Raw genomic sequence first — 18,970 nt, forward strand, 5'->3', positions numbered from 1 at the left:
GTGGCATGATATATTTAAAGCAGTGTGAGGGAAAAACCTACAACCAAGAATACTGTACCAGGGAAGGCTATCATTCAGATTCAAAGGAGATGTAAAGAGTTTTGCAGACAAACGAAAGCTAAAATAGTTCAGCACCACCAAACCAGCTTTACAAGAAATGCTAAAGGGGCTATTCTAGAAAGGCCACAACTAGAAATACGAAAATTGCAAAAGGAAAAATCTCATTGATAAAGGCAAATATACATTAAAGGTAATAGATCAAAACTAGTAGAGAGGTTAAAAGACAGAAATAGTAAAATCATCTGCATCCACAATAAGTAGTTACAGAAACATGTAAAATATGATGTCAAAATAAGTAAACTTGGTGGGGGAAGTAAAAATGCAGGATTGCTAAAAGATATTTGAATTAAGACATCAGAAATTTAAAATAATCACTTATAACTAAAAAGCTACAGTAATCAAAACAGTATGGTATTGGCACAGATACAGACACTTGGATAAATTGAACAGGATAGAAAGCCCAGTAAGAAACCCACGCACTTACGGTCAATTAATCTACCACAAAGGAGTTAAGAATACCCAATGGCGATAAGACAGTCTCTTCAATAAGTGGTGCTGGAAAACTGGACAACTACATGGAAAAGAATGAAATTAGAACATTCTCTAACACCATAGACAAAAATAAGCTCCAAATGGATAAAGACCTAAATGTAAGATTGGATATTCTAAAACTAGAGGAAAACATAGGCAGAACACTCTTTCACATTGGCCTTAGCAATATTGTTTTTGGATCTGTCTCCCAAAGCAAAGGAAATATAAGCAAACATAAACAGGTGGGACCTAATTAAACTTAAAACCTTTTGCACGGCAAAAGAAACCATCAACCAAACGAAAAGAGAACTTACTGAATGGGAGAAAATATTTACAAATGATATGACCCATAAGGGATTAATATCCAATGTATATAAATAGCTCAACATTAAAAAAAAACCTGAATAAAGAATGGGCAGAAGACCTGAAAAGATATTTTTCCAAATAAGGCCAACAGGCAGATTAAAAATGCTCAACATGGTTAATTATCAGAGAAATGCAAATCAAATCCACAGTGAGATATCACCTCACACCTGTCAGAATGGTTATCATCAAAAGGAACACAAATAACAAATGTTGGCGAGGACGTGGAGAAAAGAGAACCCTTGTACACTGTTGGTGGGAATGTAAATTGGTGCAGCCACTGTGGAAAACAATATGGAAGCTTCTCCAAAAAACTAAAAATAGAACTACCATATGACCGAGCAGTTTCACTCCTGGGTATATGTCCAAAGAAACCCAAATATTCTAATTTGAAAAGATAGATGCTCTGCAGCGTTCATAGCAGCATTGTTTACAATAGCTAGGATATGGAAGCAACCTAAGTGCCCATCAACAGAAGAATGGATAAAGAAGATGTGATATATATATATATATATATATATATATATATATATATATGTCACATTTCTAGATGTATCTCTCTCTATATATATATATATATGTATCTATCTATATATATATAAAATGGAATACTACTCAGCCATAAAAAAGAATGAAATAATGCCATTTGCAGCAACATGAATGGACTTGGAGGGCATTATGCTAGGTGAAATAAATCAGACAGAGAAATACAAATATTGTATGATATCACTTATATGTGGAATCTAAGAAACACAAGAAACTAGTGAATATAATAAAAAAGGAAGCAGACTCACAGATACAGAGAACATACTAATGATTACCAGTGGGCAGAGGGAAGGGGAGAGGGTCAATGAAGGGGTAGGGAAGTAAGAGGTACAAACTATAGGTATAAAATAAGCTACAAGGATATATTATACAACATGGGGAATATAGCCAATATTTTATAGTGACTACAAGTGGAGCATAACCTTTAAAAATTGGGAATCACTGTATTGTACACCTGTAACTTATATAATATTGAATAGCAACCATACTTTAATAAAAATACATTTTAAAATAAAATAAACACACACATATATACACATATATGTGTATATATTTTATATATATAATATATACAGAGAGAGAGAGAGAAATTGTTATTGTTGTATATTAACCTCATGGTTACCACAACCCAAAAATCTATAATAGATAACACACAAAAAATGAGAAAGGTATCCAAACATAAGATAGTCATCACATCACAAGGGAGGTGAACAAAAAAAGAAAGGAACAAAAAAGAATTATAAAAACAATTAATAAGGGAGATTGGGATTGACATATACACTACTATGTATGAAATAGATAAGTAATGAGAACCTACTGTATAGCACAGGGAACTCTACTCAGTACTCTGTGGTGACGTAAATGGGAAGGAAATCCAAAAAAGGGGGGGTATATGTATACGTATAGCTGATTCACTTTGCTGTATAGCAGAAACTAATACAACATTGTAAAGCAACTATAGTCCAATGAAAATTAATTAGAAAAACAATTAACAAAATGGCAATAAGTACATATCTATCAATAATTACTTTAAATGTACATGGACTAAGTGCTCCAATCAAAAGACATAGATTGGCTGAGTGGATACACAAACTGGACCCATATATATGTTACCTACAAGAGACTCACTTCAGATCTAAAGACACACACAGACTGAAAGTGAGGGGAGTAACAGGTATTCTGTACAAATGGAAAGGAAAAGAAAGCTGGGGTACTAATACTTATATCAGACAAAATAGACTAAAATGAAGACTGTAACAATAGATAAAGAATGACATTAAATAGTGATCAAGGGATCAATCCAAGAATATACAACAATTGTAAGTGCATATGCACCCAGTGTAGGTCCATGTAAATACATGAAGAAAATATTAACAGGCAAAAAGGGAGAAATTGACAGTAAATAACAGTAGCAGGCTTTATAGCCATTCTGACAGGTGTGAGATGTTATCTTATTGTGGTTTTGATTTGCATTTCCCTAATGATTAGTGATGTTGAGCATTTTTCATGTGTATGGGGGCCATCTGTATGTCTTCTTTGGAAAAATGTCTATTCTGGTCCTTTGCCCATGTTTTAATCAGGTTGTTTGGTTGGTGTTTTTTTGTTTGTTTTGTTTTAAAATAAATTTATTTATTTATGTATTTTTGGCTGTGTTGGGTTTTTGTTGCTGCGCACGGGCTTTCTCTAGTTGAGGCATACTCTTCGTTGTGGTGTGCAGGCTTCTCATTGCTGTGGCTTCTCGTTGCGGAGCATGAGCTGTAGGCGTGCAAGCTTCAGTAGTTGTGGCTCACGGGCTCAGTAGTTTTGGCTTGTGGGCTCTAAAGCTCAGGCTCAGTTGTTGTGGTGCATGGGCTTAGTGCTCCACGGCATGTGGGCTCTTCCAAGACCAGGGCTTGAATCTATGTCCCCTGCATTGGCAGGCGGATTCTTAACCACTGCGCCACCAGGGAAGTCCCTTGTTTTTTGTTTTTATTGTTGAGTTGTATGCGTTCTTTGTATATTTTGGATATTAACTCCTTATCAGATACACTGTTTGGATATATCTTAATCCATTCAATTAGGCAGGCTTTTGTTGTTGTTGTTGTTCTTAGTTTCCTTCACTGTGAAAAGGGTTTTTAGTTTGATGTAGTCCCATTTGTTTAGTTTTGCTTTTGCTTTTCTTACCTGAGGTGACATATTCAAAAAAATATTGCTAAGACTGATGTCAAAGAGCATATTGCTTGTGTTTTCTTATAGTTTTATGGTTTCCAGTCTTATATTTATGTCTTTATCCATTTGAGTTTATTTTTGAATATGGTGTGAGAAAGTAGTCCACTTTAATTCTTTTACATGTAGCTGTTCTGTTTTCCCAACCTCCACTGTATATTTTTGCCTCCTTTGTTGTAAATGAATTTGACCATATAAGCTCGGGTTTATTTTTGGACTCTCTATTCTGTTCCAGGGATCTATGTGTCTGTTTTTTTATTCCAGTACAATACTGTTTTGATTATGGTAGCTTTGTTGTGTAGCTTGAAGTCAAGGAGTGTGATACCTCCAGCTTCGGTCTTTCTAAAGATGGTTTTGGCTATTTGGAATCTTTTGTGTTTCCATGCAGATTTAGGCTTATTTATTCTATTTCTGTGAAAAATGCCTGTAGCATTTTGACACGGATTGCACTGAATCTGTAGATTGCCTTCTAGAATATTCAAATTTGCTATATCTATATTTTCTGCTTTTCATCTAAGCGTTTTAAGATCATTTTGTAAGAGTCAACTCCTTCATCTCCATTATATATATAGTCACTGGATTCTTAAAATGTTATAGTTTGATAGCTTCAAGTTCTTTTTATTCAGTGTATTAAAGAGAGAGGGGGAGAGAGAGAGAGACAGAGAGAGAGAGAGAGGAGAGAGAAGTGATGATGGTGGTTTCGTTATATTAGGTTGAATAACTCCGGGGAACTGTGGAGGAATTGATCCTTTTAGACATGTGTTCTCTCCTGTATGTATGCTTTTTGGAAGGTGATCAATAATTATTATTCATATCTATAATCTTTGACATTTAAATGTAACATACAGTTTATAGTCAAGTTCATTTCAATTATAAGAGGAAAAGCAAGTTTCAGGTATGAACTGTGAAACAGTCTGTGAAGAGGCTATGTGACCTACCCTTATTTATGAGCCTCTCAGGTTTAAAAGGCAAGGGAGTGACATGCAAATAGCGACACTTTTAGAGATAATACTGGAGAATGGATAGGAAGACATGAGAATCGTTGTTTATTCTATAATCACCTGGAAGGCTTTTTAAAATGCTGATTGAGTCTTTCTTTGCCTAGATCTTCTAACAGCTTTCTGACAGAGATTTTGCATCTTTAATAAGTTCCCAGGTGATTATGGTGCCCCCTGTTGCAGGAAATACACCTTGGGAACCACTGGACTAGAACTGGGAAGTCTGGTTAGGATCCTCTGCATTGATCTCTGCAAGTTATAATACAGAAGTAAATGCTGACAGTAGAGTTAGGGAGGAAGGAGTAGATTTGAAGGATATAACAGACTTACAACTGACAGGACTTGTCAGACCAGAACATGCAGGTGAGGGGGGGTGTCTAGAATGATTTCTGGATTTCTAACTTTGATGGTGGACTGAAAATGGTGGTGCATGATCTCAACATATGGAATAAAAGAGGAGAAGCTGAGTAGGTTTTTGGGGTGGGCTTGATGACAAGTTTGGTATTAGACATGTCAGATGGAGGTTTATGTGGGTAATTGAAGTGGAGATATTTGTTAGGAAAATAGGATACTGCTGCGGTTAAGATGCTGTTAAAAGAACACAGTTATATAAGTGCAGGCATACATGTTGATGGAGGAGAAAATATAGGTCATACATTGAAGAGAATATGGAGCTGAGAGCAGAACTCTGGGATATGCCAATATTTAATGTGAAATCAGAATAGTTCACCTTAAAAAAAGCCTGAGCCAGACTGGCAGGAATCCTGGAGTAGAGAGTGTCAACTTTAAAAATAAAACAGCCAGTTATCTCAGCAGCATGAGTTTATTTGGTAATAACCAGGGGAATCGTAATTGGGGAAATAAATTCAAGCTTTTGACCACAGGGAAATGAGGAGAACAAAAGGCAGGAGCTTTTATAGAGAAAAGGGGCAGTGGGCGGGGCTGTCCTCTATAAGAGTTCATTGGAGGAAAGTGGGAGTTCAGGTTTCTCATTGGCTGAGCTGCGACATTTTCCATTGGCCGAGCTTGTTGCTGGGCGGGAAGAACAGCTCCCTTCCTCCTGCCGGGGAAGTAGAGACCCCTTCCCGTTGGAGGTGCAAGGACCCTCTCTTACCGTTTGGGTGACTGACCCCCAGTGGTAGGCGTGAGAGCTGCCTGTGCAGGCCTTCCAGACGGCACTTTTAATTGAGGATTAGAAATTAATTTTCACCAGAATTTTTATAAGGGTGTAATAAACATGTCAGCACAGCAGGAAGGTCAGATGACATACGGATGCAGACGTGCCCATTGTAATTAGGAACCGGCGGGGGGTGGGAGCTGGGGGGAGATAGGAAACCTTAGGAAAAGCAGTTTTTTCAGCGTAGCACAGATGAGACCCAGATTCTATTTATTTGAAGTTAGAAACATTTTTAGAACAGAGTACATGCCTTCTGCTTTTCTGAAATTAAGTTTCTGTTTTTTCACCTCGGAAGAGGAAATTGTTATTGATAAAAATAGTTTAGGTATGAATGGATTCAAATTCAAGTTCTAAACTGAATTAAATAAAATGTTTAAAGAGCAAACTGAGAATCAGTTTCTATGTCTTTCCTATTAGGAGGCACTGCTTCTTGTGGGGTTGTTAATGTCCTTTCCTCAGGAAGCTTTCAGAAATGACTGTGGCGTTTTTGCAGTTGGTTCTCCTGGAAGGGATTTGTCTTTTTCTCCACCCGTTTCCCTGATAGGGAACCAAGAATGCTATTATTCCTGTTGAGAATATCTTACATTGTGATTTGTTTGAGAGCTGGGCATGATTATTTTATTAGTTTCCTAATTGATCAACTTAGGGCAGCTGTCACTTCTGGAATTTGACCTTAACTTTTTTCTTTTCCTCCAGTGTTTTTCTAAGCAAATTTATAACAAAATGCTGAGAGTAAGTAGAAATTGCTGCTCTATGTAAGATCAGTATCTGAGATAATATAGTGTCATAAGCAGGATTTATCAGTGATGTGTTATTGTCTAGAAAACATAATTTAAACATGCCTACATCTGTGTTAGGAAACTTCTCATGGGTTTTGTGGATTGACTCTTCCAGACTCTCTGGAAGGATTTGAGATTGAGCTAACACAGCCCGTTGGATCTGATGATTATATCACTATTAATTAGTTGGAAAGTTCCTCCCAAAATGTGGGCCAAATGCAAAACGAGAGCAAATGCCAGTAAAATAGTGAGCTTTCTAAAAAACCTTCATAAAAGCACATTTTCTATTTTGTGGTCAAACTAATCTGATCTAACAGATTCTCTGCGTACTTTTTTTTTTCCCTTTACTTATTGGCCAGTGTTTCAAGGTTCTGCATTTAAAAACAAAGAACACTTTTTAAATCTCAGGCTGCAAATGATCAGGTGTGTAATTGTTATTTTACAGAGACCAAACTAACTTCCTAGATGGTTAGAAATTTCAGTGATGGCAGATCAGGCTTTTACAAGGCAGGTAAAGAGCCTGATGCTGAGGCTGCTGGTGAACAACAGGGCAAAGGCGGGGCTTTTGAAGACGGGAGATACAAAACCCAAAAGGTTGTTCACATCAGTTCTGGTACTTTAACTGTTCTAAGTTATTTGTTCTTCATTTAGGATAAAAAATAAAATGCTATTAAGCCTATCACTGAGTTCAAATAACATTTCTCCCTTTTCCTTTCTTTCTTGAACAGGTTGTCAAGTTACTAAGCAACAAAAGGTCACAAGCAGTTGGAATATTGATGTCTAGCCTTCACTTAGATATGAAAGATATACAACATGGTAAGTGAAAAATAAACATTCAGCTTTTGAATACTCAAATTTGGGCCAAAGGATGTGCTGCTTAGTGGTAAAATTATTTCATACTTAGACTCTCTGTGTAGATTGAGATGAGTATGTTTCCTGTAACTGCTACCAGACTTTCTACCATGATTGTTTCTGGAAAGGTTACGAGTAATTTGGCTTTTGTGTTATTTCTGTATCTTGCTAAGAGCATGATTCTCATGTGACATGTTTAGTGTACATTAGCAAATACTTAATTTTTAACTCATGAGAAATACTAGTCCCACTGTGCTCTGTACCTGATTTGACTTCTCTGTGCCATGTCCAAAGAGGGACTGGTGAACACTGGTGAGATCCAGATGTGGGCCGTGCCTCAGCCCCTGATGATACCTGGGGAGGATGGTCCACAGGAGAGGAAAATATGCTGAGAGTGAATCTCAGATGTTTGCTGAGCTAACATAAAGAAGAGGAAGTAAACCTAAGATTTTCTAATAGATCAGCTAAAACCAGTGTATGAGTTACATGAAAGCTTGTTTTGATTATTGTTGTTTTTAAAATGTCCTTATGATTAGAGACGTGGAAGAGTAGATTGGATTGCCGTGTATAGTGATTAAATGAAAACTCAAAACTGTTGAAGAGGCTGCATGACCACTTGTCTCAGATGCCTTTAAAGCATTGAGTGGGCTTCCCTGGTGGCGCAGTGGTTGAGAGTCTGCCTGCCGATGCAGGGGACACGGGTTCGTGCCCCGATCCGGGAAGATCCCACATGCCGCGGAGCGGCTGGGCCCGTGAGCCGTGGCCGCTGAGCCTGCGCGTCTGGAGCCTGTGCTCCGCAACGGGAGAGGCCACAGCAGTGGGAGGCCCGTGTACAGCAAAAAAAAAAAAAAAAAAAAAAAAAAAAAGCATTGAGTAAGTGATGGGACGTATTCTCTTCGTCCTCCTGTTCTGAGAGGCTGTGAGATGCTGAAAGAATCACTCAAGCAGCTTTATTATGTGTAACTTTTTAGGCTGGACAACTGGTCCCTCTTTTTTCAGTTCCTTGGGATGACTAGCTTGTAACCGCCAGACTTCTGTCCACATACGGGGACCAAATTATTTTTCTAATAAGCATCAAAGATAGTTTCAAATTATTCTTACCTGTTTATGTTATTGTTGGTGATCCAGGCACATGGAAGCAGTAATAGCATGATATTTTGTTATTTTTTATGGTGTTGTTTTAATTTATATCTTTAACCAGGCTTTTAAAATATTTTCTATATTTGGAAATAGGGTGATTTTTACCATTTTTAAAATGGCTTTCATGTCAGTATTTTAATACTTTACTATTGACAGGCATCCCTATGCTATATAGTCCTATCACATTTGTGCTGAAAGATATTGCCCGAAGGTGAATAGAGGAATTAAATTTATATTCAAAATGTCCCTTAAGCTGTTCAGAGCCTTAGAATAGATTTAAAGCAGATTAAATTATCCAACGGAATGCCAGTTTACCTGTTAACAAAATATGGTTTAAAAATCATGAAAACATTTACCTGGCTTTCCAGCTTACCCCTGTATGAATGTGGATTCTATTTGGTCGGCTTAAAATAATGTGTGGAATAATTCATAAATGGCACAAGCTTGTCCTGCCCTGTCAATCCGTGAGTAGCACAATCACAATTTAAATTTTTATTAAGCTGCTTTGGTGGTGAGGAGGCTTTCTCAAGTGGAAGCATTGGGGGTCGTTGTCATAGAACAGGACACCAAGGCCGGCAACAAGAAGCATTTGCTTTTCTAAAGCTGACAGATATCGCCCAGTCAAGCCATGGAATGAAATCTGAAATGAATGCTATGGTCCTTTCCTTCAATCGGATATTGCCTGGGTTGAGTTAGTAATGAGAACCTTCTGAGCAAAGGAGTCGACTAATATGTGTGTGTGTGTGTGTGTGTGTGTGTGTGTGTGTGTGTGTGTGTGCGCGCGCGCTTTTCGGTGCCAGAAGCCCGGGTCTGCTGTGTGTTGTCGGGATCGCGGTGTCTGTGATCACGTGCGGCCTCCATAGTAAAACTGACTTCTGTCAGGATGTGCCTCCACTGAGAAGTCCACGGAAGTGTAAACATCAATTGGTTTGGATGTGGAAGTGGCCACAGGATGTAACCAGACCTCCGGGGTCACCTTATACAAGAGCAAACTAAGCTCTTTCAGGGGTTGTGTCTCTTGCTCAATGTCACACAGCTTGTTTTATTTTATTTTATTTTTTTCATTGTGGTCTTCCAAGTCTTTATTAAACTAAGGTTTCTTTGAATACCTAGTTTACTGAGAATTTTTTTGTTTTTGTTTTTTTAACATCTTTATTGGGGTATAATTGCTTTACAATGGTGTGTTAGTTTCTGCTTTATAACAAAGTGAATCAGTTATACATATATATATATCCCCATATCTCCTCCCTCTTGCGTCTCCCTCCCACCCTCCCTATCCCACCCCTCTAGGTGGTCACAAAGCACCGAGCTGATCTCCCTGCGCTATGCGGTTGCTTCCCACTAGCCATCTATTTTGCGTTTGGTAGTGTATATAGCGCAGCTTGTTAATAGGACAGACTGACCTGCCCTCAGCCCTCCTCACTAACTCCTCCTCCTCTCCCATCCACACATGCTGCTCCTCGAAGATTGTGCTTTTCCTACAACCAGCATTGGTATCTCAAAAACAAAGCGTGTGTCAGATGGTAAAAAACTGCAGGAATTTTCTTCTCTGTCTTCTTCCCTGTCAGAGAACTCTAGCAAAGCCTAGAGCTGAGTTTCCTTTGTAATGTTTTTATTGTAAAGTGCGGCATTGGAGTAATTAGGATGGGAGGTTTGGGTCATAGGTGCCAAAGGTCTGATCCTCCTCTTGTCACCATATCTCCGTGTGTGTGTGTGTGTGTGTGTGTGTGTGTGTGTGTGTCTCGCTTATGATGGAGGCCTGAGCTGCTGTGATGCAGTTGTGAACGTGCCTGGTAAACTCTAAATTATCCTGCATATTGTAACAATTTTTAGATGGGAAGAGTGAAAATGGCGTGTACCTCTGAAAACTCCCACTCCAAGGGTTTAGAATAATTTAAACTCTAGGATGAAGGTATTTTTCAGAGATTTGCCCTAGTCTGTGCTGGGGGTCCGAGCAGCTCTGGGTTTAGGATCTCCTTAAATCAGGCTCCAGAGGCCCCGTCAGGCAGGGCTAACTGTCCATCACTGCAGGAGTCGATTTCCCTGTGTGTAGCCATTCGAGTCCCAGTTTATTGTCAAGAGAGTCTAGAATCTGTACTTTGGGTGGGCCCTGAGCTTTCGTATTTAGCCCCAGGCCACAGAAACTGTCAGCACGAAGTTCAGATTTGTTGGGTCAGGCAGGGCAAAGGCAGGCTCTGAGCGGGCTCCTGTCTCAGGGCACTCTCTTGCCTTTTGATTAGAATCCTAATTCCTATCTCGTCAGCTCTTTGAAGACTTTAAGATATTTTACAAATATATTTTATCCAGCATTTTTAATTGTTCTCAATGGGAGGATTCCTTTAAATAATCTAGTATTATTCCCAGAAATTGGTATTATGAGAGTATCTACAAATTTGTAGTTTAGTGAAAAGAAATTGAATTTTCTGTATAACTTTTGGCCCATAAGGAGTCAGTGTGGTCATCACAACTCTTAGGTCCATTTTGGTAGATCATAGTAGCTCTAAAGGAATTCTGAATTTCATAAGGCTCAGCTTTCCCCCACCCCCACCCCCATCCCCAGTCTCACTACTGGGTGGAAGATCCACATGGTTCATCATCCAGACTGGGATACTTTTGAGAGTGGAAGGGGTGCCATTAATAATACTGCCTGGACAACAAGTGCTAAGTGGACATTTTGCAGGCACAAAGGTAGTAAGGTGACCCTGCCACCAGATCAAGCGAAGCAGTTTCTGATCTAATTCTCTCTTGTTTAGATATTTATTAAACCCTGGCCAGCAGGGTTACTGTAACCCTGAGGTTGTCTAGCTTTCGGTGTTTGGAGGTCCTCTCACCAATATCTTGCCTGAAAGGTTTGCTCTGCACCGACCCATCACAGAGGGAGCGATCTTTTGCCCTCAGTATGCCAGAGATGCTGGAAATCCAGCGCAGCCAGGGCCGTAACCAGGGCTGTTCGGGACAAAGCCTTGGGTGGCCTCCTTAAGGACCCCAGCTGTAGACTCACTCCGCGGGGGGGTTCTTGTGCTCAGCCTGTGGACAGAGGTGGCTGGGGCATGTCTAAGAGATTTCAGCTAATCCACAGACCTTGTATACCCTTAGTTTCACGTATTCGTGTACAAATGAGCAAGCCTCAGCTATCGGAGGGCTGAGGACCTTGCAGGAGCTGCCTCTGGAGTGTGGCCTTCTTACAGGCCACAGGGGCGCCGCCAGCCACCCTGAGGTGCAGGTGCCCCAAGTACTGAACCCTTAACTGGCTCACGTACCCTGTTACATTCCCTTGGTACACGTATGTCAACATCGATTACAGGTACAGTAGCAAGGGACACCTAAGAAAGAGTTTGATGGCCCCGCCCATGGAAACAAGTGTCACTGTCCACCCAGGAGTAGCCGCCCCAGGCTGATAAGGCCCAGGTTCCTTCCCTCCTTTGAATGTCTGTCCTGTTTAAAGCCGGCTGGTATTGTGAGCCGAGGGCAGTGAATACTAAATTGTGTCCTTGTTGAAATTTCTATCCCGTTCAAACGCGATTTATCAAAATTATGTGACTTGAAACTAAAGGTGATAATTATGTAAAACTAACTAGTATTCTGTTAGAAATATAGTTGATAAGGTAAATGAAACCATGGTTGTTTTTATTTTTGGTCTCTAAGCCTAAGGTTGCTTTTCAAGCACTTTTTTTTATTATTTAAAAAAATATATAGTTAAGGATACTTTACAAGAACAATAACATGTTTTATATTTAAATCAGAAATTCCAGTGACGTCTGTCTGTCTCTCACCCCTCATTGGAACCGCATCGTGTTGCTCATCTTTTGCTCTTCGGTCACTGGCTCAAAGGGGCTCAGAGCTGAGAAGCCTCGTCCTGATAACTGTATAGGAAGGAATTACGTAAGGCAGCAGGTGCTTAGAAAGATAATTGCTGTTGACAAGCAGGATACACATTCTGAAACTTTTCTATCAGGATCCAAAGAGACGACACTCAGTATTGGTTTGAATTTTACCCCCACCCCCTCCCCCGATTATTACTGATAGTTGTGTAAAATGGTCCAGAGGAAGGGGGTTAATTTCCATTTTGCAGTTAAGGGAATTGAGGCTTATAGATCATTGTGTCCGTGACTTCCCCTTAATAAGGGCATCTGTCCCCCTGACTCCGAGTTCATGTTAGCTTGTTTCAGAGTGAGGACCTGTGTTATCTAATAATATGCAAAAACAGAACTGGCAGGAGTACATAACACTTTTTCCTACCAATATGGAGTTTTAAAACTTTGCACAAGATAAATTTAGCAAATTTGGTTTCTTGCTTTGTGTCATTTTATACAAATTCCCTTGTTTGATTATTGACTCTGTTCCTTAGAGAAATGAAGTTATGGACTGTTTTTCATATCTGTGAATTAAGTGAGTAAAAATATTTTAAAGAAAATTATAAATTAGTGGAGTTGTTTATTCTTGATTGAACCAAACAAAATTTTTATAGAAAAAGTAATCTGGGCTAAGGTTATCAAATAACTGAAGCATACTGTGATTATTGTAAGTCTGGTGGTACATAGAGGTGGAACTTTCTGTGCCTCTCTTTTAGGTACCAGTTGCTCAGAGAGTATGTAGGGAAATACAGGATATCCCCCTATTGTGGTCCTTGGGAGTGCCTGCTTTCATTCAGACTCACTGTCTAAGCATATTATTTCTTCTCAGTGTCTTTGCTTCCCTGGGTTTCTCTCCACTTTCTAGTGTAGTCTAGCAATGATGAGGGCGTGAGTTCTGGGGCCAGGCTCCCTGGATTCTCTTATGGACTGAATGTTCAAGCCCTAACCCATCCCACCCCACCCCCATTCCTGCATTGGACTCCTAACCTCAAATGTGATGGTGTTTAGTGGGGACTTTGGGACATAATCAGGTTTAGGTGAGGTCAAGAGGGCAGAACCCCCATGATGGGATTAGCATCCTAATAAGAAGAGGAGGAAAGACCAGGACTCTGTGAGCCAGGAAGAAAATCTGCCCCAGTTCCAGTCTCCAGAACCTTGAGACCTGAATTCCTGCTGTTTAAGCCACCCAGTCAAAGACAGATTTGGATCTCAGCCCTGCCACTGGTTAGGTAAGTAAACCTGGGCAAATTTCTTCATCTCTGTTCCTCACTTTCCTCACTAGTAAAAAGGGCTATTAAATGAGTTATTTCCTGTAAACACGTGCATGCATGTTCACATGCAAACACACACACACAGATACTCACACACACATTCACACATGCGTGCACATGAGCACACACACAGAATCAGTATTAGTTGTCCTCCCCTTCCTGGGATCCTTAGGGAATGAGGTGTGTTTTCAGGCTTTGGGAGTGTTTGAAACACCAGATTGGCCACCCAAGGAGCCAGGAGGATGTGAAGGTCTTTTTCCTCCTTCGTGGCTCTGGGGGGTTCCACTACAAGGCTTTCCCAGGAGACAGCAGAGGGAGAAGAATGCAGGAGCTGTGCCCTGTGGTGGAATTCTCAAGCGAGAGGTAGGAGGGGAGAAATGGGGGTTCAGGTTCAGGGGGCAAGTAACCACGGCAGATTCGATTGTTCTTAGCTTGGGTTTTCCATCAGTATTACTGAAATGCTGAGTTAATACTGGGCTGTGTCCATTTCTCTTTTCTGAATGGAGACAAATATGAGAATTATGTGTAATAGCAGCTCTTAGAAGTTAAGTGTGGCTGCATCTTTGGCTGGTGCTTTATCTGCAAGGAGAGCAGTTTGTTTGGGTCTTTAAAGGCCGGGGTCTCCTGTAACTGTGTGCTTTCTTATTATCGTCTCTGTGCTTTGTGTCACCCACATTCCATATGCGTCACTGGTGGGTCCTGGTGGCAGGGAAGACAGCGGAGGGAAGGAGTTAGGCTTTGGTGGTGAAATGAACCTTGGTGATGGACATGAGCAGAATCTAAGTACACGGACAGAGACTTCTGTTTCCTGCTTCAACATACTATTTTCCTGAAAGGTGAACTAGTTTCTAGCTTTGAGTGTAAAGTATAAGAACACTTAAAAAACCTGGAAATACCCTTTCTGAACTGTTGGAACTTTGTAGAATGTTTTGTGGTAACTCTTTCCCCGAGTATTCTGGTAGCCTACTTGTGGAGCAGTTTTTTACCCCACTGTCTGCCACTGAATAATGCTTTTCTTATGAAATTTCTACCAAATAAGTTGTAGATTACAGACTCCAGGTTTCTTTTTTAATAGAATTTCTAATTTCTTTCTTGAAGATGCAAGCTTTTTCACTTGCCTATTAATTACCATAATGTCGACTGAAGAAAAATGCAAAGCCTACAAGTTGCAAGTTAAGTTTTATTTGGGGACCTTACTGAGAACTAGAGCCTGGGAAACAGCCTCTCAGATACTCTGAGGAACTGTCCGAAGAGGTAGGGCAGGCGCTGGGGCATATAGGAGTTTTTGCTGGAAAAACAAAACAAAACACATGTAGTCAAACATGAAAATATTACTGCTAATCACAAAAAACAGACATCTCAAGTTAATGATTATAGTGCTTTTCTGTGTATGGGAAGATACCAGAGTCTGGGCTCATGGGAATCATTCCTTTGATGTGTGCCTCAGCTGTCTGGGCCAGTGTCCTATTTTTCTCCACCTCAAGTCCCCTGAGGTGCACCGCTGGGGGCAGCTGCAGTGGCTCACAGCCACATACATTGTTGACTGGACTGGCCAGCAACATTTTCTGTCCACCATAAGAAAGATTATTCATAATCCTTTGTTTATTTTTGTAATATTCTCAGAAGTTGGGTTCAGTGTGGCCAGTGTTGTTTCTTCCCAGTAGGTTTTCTAGTGCCTGGTTTCTTTATGAAACTCAAGTTTACAAGGTTCACTTGGAAATTGCTTCATGCTTTTTTTTTTTTTTTTTTTTTTAACATTTAAGTGTTTTCTTCATATGGTGTATGGAATTTTAAGATCCATTTAGTGTAGTTATCAAGACATTAAAAATGTAGTCGGGCTTCCCTGGTGGCGCAGTGGTTGAGAGTCCGCCTGCCGATGCAGGGGACACGGGTTCGTGCCCCGGTCTGGGAGGATCCCACATGCCGCGGAGCGGCTGGGCCCGTGAGCCATGGCCGCTGAGCCTGCGCGTCCGGAGCCTGTGCTCCGCAACGGGAGAGGCCACAGCAGTGAGAGGCCCGCGTACCACAAAAAAAAAAAAAAAAAAAAAAAAAAATGTAGTCAATGCTGTTGGGTGGCTTAGTGAACAGTTTTCATTGAAATGAAGAGTCACTGAGGGTCAGAAATTTGAGAAGAAAGTGGGCTCCACCCAGTGGGCTCCATGACTTTGTCATTGGTGTGACCTTGTCATCGATGTGGCCTGGTTGGGGAGAAAAGTGCATGTGAGATACAGGCACTTTTATGGAAACCTACTTTCAGAAATTTAATGTCAGAACATGCTTTTAATTGAATTATTTTTAAAAGATGCAAATGATCTCCTTTATTTGCTTATTGTCAATAGAACTTTTTATTTTCTCTTTAGTGGTTGCTTTAGTGTTTATAGCAGTTGTCTTTTTTTCTGATAAACTTTGTTTTTTAAAGTTTTTATTGAAATATAGTTGATTTACAATGTTGTGTTAGTTTCAGCTCTACAGCAAAGTGATTCAGTTATACATATATATACATTTTTAGGTTCTTTTCCATGATAGGTTATTATAAGGTACTGAGTATAGTTCCCTGTGCTGTACAGTAGGACCTTGTTGTTTATTTTATATACAGTGGTGTATATCTGCTAATCCCGAACTCCTAATTTATCCCTCCCCCCTCCCCTTTGGTAACCATAAGTTTGTTTTCTATGTCTGTGAATCTGTTTCTGTTTTGTAAGTAGGTTCATTTGTACCATTTTTTTCAGATTCCACATATAAATGATATCATGTGGTATTTGTCTTTCTCTGATTTACTTCACTTAGTATGATCATCTCCAGGTTCATCCATGTTGCTGAGAATATGTTTTAATTTAAAATATAAATTCATTATTTAGAGTTTCTTATAAAAAGACCTCATCATTTTAAGTCACATGTAGATTATTGAATCAAGATAAAATGATTTATAAGCCTTTCATTACAGGCCCAGCAAAAACCCTTAGGTTGCACTTAGCTTATATTTTATGACGTTGTTCCACAACTGGACTTCTGAATTATACTTTTGTGGGAAGGAGAAACACAGTACCTGGGGCTTTTCTGAAGCAATGAGCTTTGAGTGTGAGTCTTCCTTTCCTTCACTGCACATACTGTCTGAATTACTATCAAGTCTTGTTTGTGTTTGTTTTTGCTGCCCCTCTGCCCCCAGATGTAAGCTCTGTGCGGCCTGCAGTCCCATCTGCAGCTCCCTTGGGCACCTCCCCTGTGACCCGAGTCTCTCCTTTACAATCACGGGTGCCTGTTGAAGATACTGCTGGCCCAGGGCCACGGGGGCCCAGCTGTGAGCACATAATGACTCACAGCAGCTTTGTGATGGAGAGGTTCCATAAGCTAGTCTTTTTGTTGTTGTTGTTTTTGCGAAAATATATCTTTTGCATAATCCGTGAGATGGGTGGGAATTTGGACTGTTATTTGGGGGCAAGAGAAAGCCCCTTGGATAACTGGAGTCATGTTTGTATTTTAAAACTGAATTCTATAAAGTCGTTTGTGTCTTGACGTGCTGTTTTAGCCCAAAGAGGTCGCTCTGCAGATGCTGCCCAGTCTTTATCCTCTGAGGTGAGTGAGGGTCTGAGAGTGCTGGGGTGAGCGGAGTAGGAGGATCGGCACTTCAGCCATTTATCAGATGGCTCGTGACACTGGGCTCACGGTGCCTGGGATTGCATTCCTAGAACCATCGGGTAATGCAGCATGTGGCTTCTTAAGGGAAAAGCTTAGTGTGAAAACCGTATTCCAAGTTCCCCGTGTGAACTTTGTCTTTCATTCTGTGCCATAAAGGGATCCTGGATGCGTTTTCTGTGTGGTATCCTGCCCGGTGAGGACAGTGCCCTTCCTCTCCCCTCCCCTCAGCTGGAAAGAGGTGCGACAGTCTTGGAAAATTTAGCAACAGGAATTTGTTTCTTCTTGAACAGTGAGGATTGTGATTGCAGCTGAGACTGAATTCTTAAGTGTTTAACAGTATTTTAGCCACCAGCACTCATTTCCCTATACAGACATGTTCAGATGGACTCTGTCCCCTTGAAAGGAAGAAACAAACAAAAATGCATATAAACACTACAAAATGTAAAATAGCTAGCTAGTGGGAAGCAGAAGAATCTTTATGTGGGTTGTGAAATTCAAAGTCTGATTGCTTTTAATGGTTGAATTTTTCATGGAATTATTTATGTACAGAAGCAGGTAAGGCAAGGACTTTAGTAAATTTTTGTGATGGTTGGAAGAGGTCACTGGTCAATGAGGCAGTAGGTGTGGACGTGGAGAAAGTTTCTAAATTTTAGTGTTATATTTGGAAACAACTTTTTATTTATTAAAATCACATCAAAGAAATCCTAATGTTGGAAACTCCTCCCATGATTATGTTATTTTACTGACCCCTCATTCCTCTGAACAATGAAACATCAAACTAACCCTTACACGCAAATTCATACATTGACAGAGAAAACAGAAAAACTTCATTAACTGAACAAATGAGCAAATGTGATTTCACACACACATGAACCAGCCCCTCACATTTTGCACATATTAATTACATGTTGAGTTAAGTAAACCCGAAATTATTCCAGGTGGATCATGATAAATATCATGTATGTTCCTTAGATTTTTCGTACATTTAAATATTTTGGAAAAGTAGTCCTGAGACCCAAGTTGTTAGTCAAAACCATCTGTAATACAATGAAAGGAACGACCATAACATGTCAAGTTCTGGTGTGTAAGCTCTAATCTTCTCAGTCATAGGTTACAAGTTCACAACGGAGTTTTTTTTTAATCCATTAATAGTTTATTATGTGGGATTAGGAAATAAGTTTGTATTATGACATTGCTTGGCATTTTTGTTGCGACTTAATAGTCAATATTCATAAATATTTCATGTGCCTTGAAAAGAAAGTGTATACTCTTTTATTAGAATACAAAGTTCAGTATGTAACTATAAGATAACAGTCTTTTCTGTTTATATATTCTAAATCCTTAGTTGTATTTTTCTTCTTGATCTGTTTTGACCAGAGTGGTTTATTAAAGTTACCCATTGTTAGTGTGTCTGTCTGTCTGTCTCTCCTTGTCAATATTTTGTAGTTTCTTTCTTATAAAGGTTGCACCTGTGTTTTGGGGGACATAAATTCATATCTATTATAATTTCATTGGGAATTGTAGCCGTTAGCATTAAAAATACCTTTTTTCATTGTTT

At 39.8% G+C, this 18,970-nt stretch overlaps 1 protein-coding gene across 1 annotated transcript in view; it reads left to right on the forward strand.

Annotated features, from left to right (window-relative positions):
* The window catches only part of FMN2 (formin 2), a gene marked incomplete at both ends in the record, with an annotated part of 267,482 nt that overhangs the window by 139,473 nt on the left and 109,039 nt on the right, over positions 1-18,970 (forward strand). Inside the window, one exon of the mRNA XM_079711279.1 lies at positions 7,388-7,475. Within this exon, the coding sequence (XP_079567405.1) occupies positions 7,388-7,475 (88 nt within the window). The remainder of the gene's footprint in view (positions 1-7,387; positions 7,476-18,970) is intronic.

The sequence above is a fragment of the Hyperoodon ampullatus genome, assembly GCF_949752795.1.
Source record: "Hyperoodon ampullatus genome assembly, chromosome: 1".
NCBI classification, from domain to species: Eukaryota; Metazoa; Chordata; class Mammalia; order Artiodactyla; family Ziphiidae; genus Hyperoodon; species Hyperoodon ampullatus.